This window comes from Pipistrellus hanaki (genome assembly GCF_964339955.1).
Source record: "Pipistrellus hanaki genome assembly, chromosome: 19".
NCBI lineage: Eukaryota > Metazoa > Chordata > Mammalia > Chiroptera > Vespertilionidae > Pipistrellus > Pipistrellus hanaki.
Window position 1 is genome coordinate 1,953,087 of NC_140521.1, and position 10,384 is coordinate 1,963,470.

Consider the following 10,384-nt stretch of genomic DNA (forward strand, 5'->3'; position numbering starts at 1 on the left):
GATTCTCAGCCCTTAATGTAAAGCTCGCCCCCCGATGTGGTTCAGTTGGTTGGACCTCTGACCCCTGCACTGAAAAGATTGCCGGTTGGATTCCTGGTCAGGGCACATGCCCAGCTTTCTGGCGGGATCCCAGGGAGGGGGTGTGCAGGAGGCAGCTTTTGCTCTCACTTTGATCTCTCTCTCTCCCTGCCTCACTCTAAAATCTTTTTGAAAGTTAGAGCTCATCCTTAGCTTGCTGTGAGTTGTACCAGATTGCAGGCTGGACCGGATTGGCCCCAGCCTCAAGGACAGAATGGACGGCCAGGGCGGCTGCTTGGCCTAGCTCCTTAGCAGAGGGCCGTAGCCGCGCCTCCTGGGCCCAGAGCACACTCGAGGGCAACGAAATGGAGACCACATGGGCCGGCCTACTCCCTTGATTACCAGCAGCCTGTTCCCCGCCCCGAACCCTGGGCGTCTGGGCAGCCTTGGCGGCCGAGGCCCCGCCGGGGATCGGTGTGTCGCGGCCGCAGCCCCTCGGCCTGCCCGCCGCGGCCTCAGCGCGGTCCACTCGGAGCCGAGCGCGCATGCGCCGGGCCCACCCGCGCGGCCAATCAGAGCGCGGCGCCGCCGCCGCCCGCCCGCACCTGGCGCCAGTCCGTGCTCGCGGGGCGCTCGCGCGGAGGCTGCGGCCGCGGCGGGGCCTGAGGAGACGGCGGCGCCTCAGGCTTCGCCCGGGAGCGCGGCGGCGGCGCGGGGACCGGTAAGCCGGGGCGTGGCGCGTCCGGGCGTCCCCGAGGGCAGAGGGACGGGCTCCCGCGGCCGCACGAGTCGGCCGCCGCGCCGGTCCTCGCGCTGCCAGCGGCCTGTCCCGGTCCCCGCGTCGCGCCGGCGGCCGCCGCCTGCGGCTCTCAGGACCCGCTTCCCACACACTCGCCGCCCCGCTCCTCAGGCGCCGCTCCCCCGCCCCTCACCCTCCCCGGCGGGGTCCCGCCCCAGGCCTGAGGCAGGGCCTGGCCGGCGCCTGAGCCCCCTCCCTCAGCCCGGCGGGTCTCCCGGGGAGCTTTCTGGGGCGAAAACCAGACCCCGCTTTTGCAGCCGGCGTGGCCCCGGAGGAGGGGCTGTGGGTGCCGAGCCCGGGCCCGGAAGCGCCCCCTCCGGGGTGAGGGCTCTCCCCGCCGCGGGGCGCCCTCCGCGCTGTGGGTCCCCAGGCCGCCCGGGCCCTGACGAGGCGCCCCTGAGGGCCCAGCCAGGCGGGTTTGAGGCCCTTCGTTTTGGGCAGTTCCCAGGCCTTTTCTGTTCTTTTTATTTTTATTTTATTATTATTATTATTATTTTTTACCATTAGCTCCCGTCAGTTTATTTCAGAGGTGACAGCAATGTTAAAAGCAACAAGTTCCGTCTGAACCGCACCGCCACGCAGCCATTCCCGCCTTTTTAAAGGGATTCCCTCCACAAGTCTAGGCTTTTCCCCACCCCACGCACCAGCGTTCCCAGGGGTTCGCTTTTTGGGGGGGCCTTGCAGTTGGCAGGTCCCTGGTTTCAGCACTTCCCTCCCAGAGAAACACGGGTCGATGTCTCCGCGGACTCTTTCCCTGGGAATCTCAGTGCAGTTCCCGCACCCCATCATTTGGCCTATGGGCCCCCAGAAAAAACGACACGTCTGTCCCGAAAAGGATGATGGGCGTATCCTGTGATCATCCTGTTAACAGAGTCGTTTTGCCTCAGGGGTGATTTTTATCCAGTTTCCAGATAACCGACTCCACATGGGGCATTATTTCCATATTAGCGATGTCATATGATCGCTACTGTGATCGAATGCCCAGGTTCTACCTCTTCTATGTCCTCCCCCTTCGTAAATGGATGGACTTCTTTTATAGAAGTGTGATTAGGACAGTTAGCCTTTTACAAACATTTAAAATGTAGGTTAAAATAACGAGTGTGGAAAAAGCAACACTAGAATGATAGGAAGCCTACACACAGTTCAAAATTAATTAATTAATTAATTTATTTATTTATTTTGGAGGAATAGATTTGAAGAAAGGAAGTCGCTTTTCTGGTTAAAGGGGAGATGCTTGAGGACCAGTTAAATGACAGTATCAGGGGGACAGCGGGTAGGAAATATGTCTGTAACATGTAAATAACATAATCCCTTTCTCTGGTTGCCTCAAGGATGGGACCTTCTCCTGCCTGGAATATGTCAAGTTCTTAGAAGTTTCAGTGCACACCAAAGGTAAGAGGGGGGAAGTCTTCTCTTCTGGGCTAAAACAGTACTACTTAGTGTTTCCTGAGTGTATTGGATCTGAATCTGTATATATGTGATACATTCAGGTCAATCATTGATTTAGGTAATTCTGGAACCTTCTAAACATCTCCCTTAAACAAGGGGAGGGAGAGGTGACATTGTTTTACCGGATTCCTTGAAAGGAAAAAGAAAAGTAGGAGTACCATAGGTTTTAAGCTAAGTAAATCTATTTATTTTAGCGTAGTATGCGTCTAAAATGGACTGATAATATACTGTAAGATTTCAGTTTTAAAGTAATAAGTGGTTCATTTAAGGTGAATGTGTATTTTTTTTAAAAAAATAAGTACATGGTGTTAGTTTGTTTAATTCTATACCCTTTTCCATAAGGGCTTTATTTCTGTCATTGAATGTGGCTGGATAGAAGAGGCCGTTTAAATTTATTTTATGCCAGTAGTCACGTTTACAGGTAAGTTACATGTCCAGCAACTTGCTCATACTGCTTTGTGTGACCCATTGTTTAATTTGTTATCGATTGCTATGTAACAATGTGTATCTCAGCACTTTCTAACTTAAAATAAATCTTTACTATCACAGTTTCTGAAGGTCTGGAATCCAGAGTGCCTTAGCTGGGTGGCTCTGGCTTAGGGTTTTTTATGAGGTTGTAGTCAAGTTTTTGTCTGTGTCCGAGGACTTGACTTCTTTTAGATGATCTTTGTCTAAGCCAGTAGTCGGCAAACTCATTAGTCAACAGAGCCAAATATCAACAGTACAATGATTGAAATTTCTTTTGAGAGCGGAAAACCGACCTCTGCGCATGGGCCACGAAGTTTCAATTGCACTCTTAAGTGTGTGCCCGCACATGGTATTTTGTGGAAGAGCCACACTCAGGGGTCCAAAGAGCCGCATGTGGCTCGAGAGCTGCAGTTTGCCAACCACTGGTCTAAGCTCACTCACTTGGCTGTAGGCAAGGAGCTTCAGTTCCTCACTCTGTGGGCCTCTTGTGAGGCTGCTCCTGTCATGACAGCTGGCTTCCCCCAGAGTGAGTGATTCAAGAGCGAGCTTTCATTCAAGAGAAGTTCAGACTCTTTTTCAAAATGTGTGGGGGTTAATGGAGGAAGGGAGAAGAACAGTGTCTTCAGATGGGAGAGTGGATAGAGAGGAAGCAAGCTCTCCAGTCTCTTCTTCTAAGGGCACTAATCCAATCATGAGAGCCACACCCTCATGCCCTCATCTAAATCTAATTATCTCCCAAGGACCCCCATTTCTAATACCATCATTTTGGGGTTTAGAGCATTAACTTTACGAGGATACAGTTCAGTCCATAGTAAAACCTAGAATATATTGCCAAGAGTTGGAGGAATCATTTGATATTTAGGAATAAAGCCCTGGCCAATTTAAGTAACATTTCTATATCCTTCAAGTCCATGTCCAAACTTACTTTTCCATGAAACTCACTCTTACTGTGAAATGATGATCAACATACTAATCATCAGAGAAATTGGAATAAAAAATATGATAATGTATCATCTCATATTCATTAGGATGGCTACTATAAAAATAAACAGAAAATAACCACTGTTGGCAAAGACATGAGAAATTGAAATTCTTGTCCACTAAGATTGGACTGTAAATGGTGCAACCGTTATGGAAAACAGTATAGAAGTTCTTAAAAAGTTTAAAAATAAAACTACCATATGATCCAGCAATCCCACTTCTAAAATATATATATCTCCAAAAGAAATGAAACCAGGATCTTCAAGAGTTATTTGTACGCTCATGTTCACTGCAGCACTATTCACAATAACCAAGAGGTAGGAGCAACCCAAATGCTCATCAACTGATGAACAAATTTTTAAAATGTGACATATGCATACGATGGAATATTATTCAGCCATAAAAAGGAAATTCTGTCACATGTTGCAACATGCATGAAGCATGAAGAATGTGGTAAATGAAATAGGCAAGCCACAAAAAAGACAAAACTGTATGATTCCACATATGTAGTATCTAAAGTAGTCAAAGCAAAGATACAAATAGAATAGTAGGATGAATACCAGGATCTAGAGAGAGAATGAAAAGGGGAGTTTGTTGTTTAATGTGTAGAGTTTCAATTTTGCAACATGAAAAAGTTCCAGAGAGCTGTTTCAAAAGACTGTGAATATACTTAACATTTAAAAATGATTAAGGTGGTAAATTTTATATTTTAGGGTTTTCAGCACAATAAAAAAAATCCATTAAACAATGGGCAAAGGATGCAAATAGACATTTCTCCAAAGAAGATATACATATATACATAGCCAGTACGCACACAAAAAATACTGCTCAACATGTTTAGTCATTAGGAAAATGTAAATCACAATTGGATACTGCTTCACACCCACTATTGGTTATAATAAAAAAAAAAAAAGAGGAACAATAATAAGTGTTGCAGAAGTTGTGGAGAATTTGGAATCCTCACATATTGCTGGTGCAATTACTGTAAAATGGTGCAGCTACTTTGGAAAACAGTTGGCATTATCTCAACAATCAAATATAGTTACCTTTTTTTTTTCTCTTTCTTTCCTTTTTTTTTTTTTTTTTTTAACTTCAGAGAGAGGAAAGGAGAGGGAAAGAGAGAGAAACATTAATAATGAGGAAGATTCATGGATCAGCTGCCTCATGCGTACCCCCTGCCCAGGATGGAGCCCACAACCTAGGCAGGTGCCCTGACCAGGAATAGAACTGTGACCTCCTGGTATATGGGTCAATGCTCAACTACTGAGCCACACCAGCCAGGCAAAATACAGAGTTAAAATGGTTAGAGCATCCACCCAAGGACCAAAGGGTCACAGGTTCAAATTCTGGTCAAGGGCACGTACCTGGGTTGTAGGTTCGATTCCCAGCCCCGGTTGCAGTCATGTGGGAGGCAACCAATCAGTGTGTTTCTCATATTGATGTTCTCTCTCTCTCTCTCTCTCTCTCTCTCTCTCTCTCTCTCTCTCTCTCTCTCTCTTCCTCCTCCCCTTCCTTTCCTCCCTCCCTTCCTTTTTAAAGAATAAATGGGGAAAATGTTTTCAGTTGCAGATTACCGCCCCCCCCCACCAGCCATTTAGGAATCAAGGAGCAATATAATTACAGTGGTATTTTAAGATTCAGATAGTTGTGATGTGCCATATAATTTGAAGGCTAGAGAGGTAATACAGAACAATTTGGAGCCTATTATAGATGCACAAACATGAAGTAACCAGGAGTCCTAAACCTAGATATTGGGGGAAGGTGCTTTAATAGAAATGAAATGTAATTAGAATGACCAGTGCTCTAAAAAGGTACTTAGAATCACTAATACATTTCTGTGATTAATTTGATGGTAGCTAGGGGAGGTTAGAACAGGTTTTATAAAGTAGGAGGAGAGTAAAAATGAATCCAGTGAGGCTCTTTGATCCTTAGAGACTAAGCAATTAATAGCACCATCATCAGAAATAGACATGCACTAAATTAAGAGTTCTGTTGGTAAGAACACAGAACCAGAATTCAGGAATCACTCATTTTAGTGCTAGCTCTGTTTCCAAACCCTACATATAATTTTAGCTGAATCACAAACTTCTCTAGCCTTTAGAAGCCCATCCGGAGATAATTCTGATGGTCATATTACTTGTTAAATTATCTTCTGAGTTTTGTGGTGTTATGAAGAAATTAGTACTTTCAATTTAGATCTTTTTTTTATAGGATGTTAGAGAATAAATTAGAATTATCTAGAAGGTAGTTCCTAGGAATGTGGAAGTGATCCTAGGCAGGTTGGATTAAGGAAGAAATTCTCCCGCAGAATATTTTTTACTGTCACAGCTAGGGGATTGCCATTGGCATTTGCAGGTAGAGGCAACAGAAGAGATCATAATCAGCCCAGGACAAAACTATGATTATGATTCTAGAGTCTCACAGACTTGTGGTCATAGTTTTAAGTGGTCATTTATTGTCTTTGAGTCTCAGTGTCCTTATCTGTAAAATAATAGATGTTCATAACTAGCTTGAATTTTGGAAAAAATTAAATGAGATACATTTTTTTTTCTGTACTTACTGATGTGTAGTGTTGTTTGTACTTAGGTGGCAGCTCACATAAAGGAAACACTAGGACTTGTGGCCACACCCCCAAGAATAAATAAGTTAGAAAATGGGACCACCATATGTGGTATGTGAAGAAAAACAAGAGCCAGAACCACAGAAGAGCACCGAAGAAAACAAACAAGTCGATGACGATGCTGAGCTGATCTTCGTTGGGGTGGAGCATGTAAACGAAGATGCTGAGCTGATCTTCGTTGGGGTGACTTCACATTCAAAACCAGTCGTTTCCCACATCTTGAACAGGGTCACCCCAGGTTCACGTTCAAGGAGAAAAAAGTATGGTAGGCTCAGAAAAGATTCTACTCGCAAATTGCAGCCTGTAAGTCATGTGACCCCTACATCAGAAGTAGTGACTGTCTTGCCTGACCCTGAGTCTGAATCAAGATTAACAGATAGTCCTATTATTATTGAGCCTTTTTCTGATCCTGATTATAGAGGTAACTCTCCACAAGTTGTGCCTGATAGCTCTTCAGAGTCATGTTCTCCTTTGATTACATTCACAAGTTCATTGCAGCAGCCAGCGGGATCAGCACTTTCTGCAGGAGGTCTGAGTAAAAGTCCTGGTGCATCAAAGCGACTTTGCACTTCTGAAGTAAACAGCATAAATCCCAAAAGGCCTAAACTCAGTGACAAAATCACAGGGGGGCAGTCTTCAGTTGTGTCCTCTTCAGGAATCTTTCATACAGTGATTCCTCAGCAAAGCACACCCTCATATGGTGCTCATACCTCATTAAGTCCTCTTCAGAACGGAGCACCTTTCCCAGCAGCTTTTCCAAAGGGCAATGTCCACTTCAACACTGTAAATCCTGTTGGAGAAAACAGACGGACAGAAACTGATTTTTTGAGCCTCGCAAGCCAAAACAAGACTGACGATCTCAAGAAAGGAAATCTGATTGTGTTACTGCATGACTTTTACTACGGCCAGCATCAAGGAGATGGGAAGCCAGAACAGAAGACTCACACAACCTTTAAATGCTTCAGCTGCAGGAAAGTTCTAAAGAATGTCAAGTTTATGAATCACGTGAAGCACCATTTGGAACTGGAGAAGCAGGGAGATGACAACTGGAAAAGCCACACCACCTGCCAGCATTGCCACCGGCCGTTTCCCACTCCCTTCCAGCTGCAGTGTCACGTTGAAAGTGTGCACACTCCTCAGAAGCCCTCTGCTATCTGTAGAATTTGTGAATTGTCATTTGAAACAGATCAAGTTCTCCTACAGCACATGAAGGACAATCATAAGCCTGGCGAAATGCCCTATGTGTGCCAGGTTTGCAATTACAGATCGTCAGCCTTTGCTGATGTGGAAACACATTTCAGAACCTGGCATGCTAACACTAAGAATTTGCTTTGTCCGTTCTGTCTCAAAATTTTTAAACTAGCAGCACCTTACATGTATCATTATAGAGGACACTGGGAAAAGTTTATTCATCAATGTTCCAAATGCCGGCTACAGTTTTTAACTTTCAAGGAGAAAATGGAGCACAAAACCCGGTATCATCAAATGTTTAAGAAGCCTGAGCAACTAGAAGGATTGCCTCCTGAAACTAAAATTGTTATTCAGGTATCACTGGAGCCTCTTCAGCCAGGGTCAGGGGAAGTAGCATCCATTACTGTGAGCACATCTGATTCTGAACCATCACTCGAGACCTAAAAGTAGGATTAGAACAACAACAAAAACAACAACCATTAGTCCCATTTTCAGGAAATCTAAAGCAAGTACTTTAATGAAAGTGAGAAACCTCATAAATAAAAAAAAATACAAAACATTAATACCTTAAAAATAGTGAAACCAATGGGTCATTTATGAGTTGTTTTTATAAAATTCATGAAATTCAGTATTATTTGATACGAGTTTTGAGATGTTATTTAAAAGTATTAACTGCTCTTTTTGTGACTGTATCTGGCTTAACACATAAAAGGTGCTTGTGTGTGTTTATGTATGTGAAAGAAAAGCCAGAAACCTATTTATTATTTTTCTATGTTATGTTACTTGTGGGTGTGAACACTCTTTTTTCTGTATATAGAATGTGTAGAGTTATATGCCTTGAAGATTATATTAACTCTAGTCAAACTGGAATGGCCCTGGTATGGCATGGTCCTGTTTACTGCTGAAGTCCCAGAAGTGCCTCTGTTGTGCTGGCCTAAACAGCCTGCCTCTGAGCATCGGCGTGTGGAGAAGTTGAGGGAGAAGCTATGGCATGAATGGGACCAGGAAGTGGGAAGTTAGTCAGTGGAGAGCAGAGGCTCTTTTCCCAGTGGAGAGAGCGGCACACTTGCACCTTGTCTTGGAGCCAAGACAGAAAGAATACCGTGTCAGTGTCATCATCCAGCCCATGTACATCCAAGGAAGCAAAGTCATTACAATAAAATCCTATGTTTGGTGAGGGGCTCCGGCAGACATCAAACAATCCTTGTCTCATCGGCTTAAGCAGAGGAAGCTAATAGAATGGGGCCTGACGCCTATGGGCCTCTTGTTGAGTGACCCACAAGGAAATTCAATTTGTTCCCTGGCCTTTAGTCAGAATGAGCCACAGCAGTAAAGAAGTAAAGTTTCCCCTGACAAAGAAGCGCTGACATCCATACCGTAGTCTGAACTGTACTGGACCCGTCATTTTAACTGGAAAGGGCCGAATTGTATCTGTCCAGTTCATGGACTGAGCTCAGTTTAGTTCGCTAACTGTTAAGCTGCAATGGGCATTGTCCAAGAATGGTTGGTACAGTGGATACAAATTGCCCAGGTGGCTTCTTAAAGTTAAGCTTGTTACAGGGCTTTTCCTTCTATTTTTCTATGTTTGTGTATCTTCCCCTAATTGAACATGTGAAGTTTGCAATTTTGTACCTTGCCTTGTTGGGCATGAATGTATTACAGTTAACGGTTATTATTGTCTTGTGTGTGTAATTTCCCATTTTAAGAAATGAATACTTTTTGGGTCTTACTTGACACATTCCAATGTGCAAGTACTGTTCCTTTTATTTCAATAAGTATTAGGTTGGAGAGTTACTGCCCTTCATCTAATCTGTCCACCTATCCACTATGTGAATATACTCTGAGGTGACTTTCCCCTGCCGTTTCCTAGGGTCCTTTCACAGAACTGTGGAATACTCTCTGAGTTTCATTTTTGAACGTGAGCGGCCTTGGCTTCTGTGGGTTCCCAGGGTTGAGTCTCCCTCAGTGCATTCTAGTGCCAGCCCTTCTCCTTCGACCCCCGCCCAGGTACCTAGCAGCCTCTGTGCGCCACTCAAGGAACCTGGGATCCTGGCTAGAGAGCTAAGCCAGGAAAATCTTTTTTCCTTGCTTTCTCTCCTTCAAGGCACCTTATATCTCCCCACTCCTTTCTTCCCTCCTCAACCTATTTAAATTCTGTAAGCTTTCACAAAAACCTGAGAAGTGATCATCACCAAGGGTTTAGCATCCCTCTTCAGAGTTGGGGAGGAAGGACTCGACAGTAAAGTAGCTGTGAGTATAATTGTCCATGTTTTAGGTAATATCCTTGATGTGAATTCTTGTTGTATTTGTTCAATGCTTGACTAATTGATTGATGGATCTGCACTTTGAACATTTTACTAGGCCTTTTCAGTTTGTTTGCTTGGGCCAAGGCACTTTGCTAAAATTTTAGCCTGAACTCCTTTCTTTAGGGGTAGAAAAGTGTGTGTGTGTGTGTGTGTGTGTGTGTGTGTGTGTTTGTGTGTGTATGTGCGCGCGTGCACGCGCACTTCATGTTGTGGTATCAAGTAGAAACTTCTGGGTATAACTAGATTTTTAGACTTTGCATACTTCTCTTATTCGGTTTCAATGGTAAAAATATGAAATGTTTTTATTCTATGTGTGTTTACTTGGTTTTATCAACTGTTACTGTTGCTATTTCACTAAAATATGCCCCTAAGGAGTACAAATCGTTACTTATTGCCAAGGTTTCAGTCATATACCTCCTCTCTCTTTCATTCTGTGCCATGCTACTCCACCATTTCCCCCTCTGAGGCACTGTTTTTGACACACTGGCCTTGCTTTTCCTCAAGAAAAATCACATTTCTTCCTAATCCAAAGACTTTGCAACTGTTGTTCTT

General features: G+C 44.3%; 1 protein-coding gene across 1 annotated transcript; it reads left to right on the plus strand.

Annotated features, from left to right (window-relative positions):
• Window positions 1-644: 644 nt before the first annotated feature.
• ZNF280B (zinc finger protein 280B) lies at window positions 645-9,995 on the plus strand. Its single transcript, XM_084867344.1, has 3 exons — window positions 645-739; window positions 2,149-2,209; window positions 6,302-9,995. Exon 3 carries the CDS (start codon window positions 6,369-6,371, stop codon window positions 7,968-7,970), a length of 1,602 nt encoding a protein of 533 aa, XP_084723470.1. The 5' UTR covers window positions 645-739; window positions 2,149-2,209; window positions 6,302-6,368; the 3' UTR covers window positions 7,971-9,995.
• The last annotated feature ends 389 nt before the right edge of the window (window positions 9,996-10,384 follow it).

What these genes read in the sequence shown, in the direction of transcription:
- ZNF280B (XM_084867344.1), top strand. Translation starts at nt 6,369, where the DNA reads ATGGGACCACCATATGTGGTATGTGAAGAAAAACAAGAGCCAGAACCA.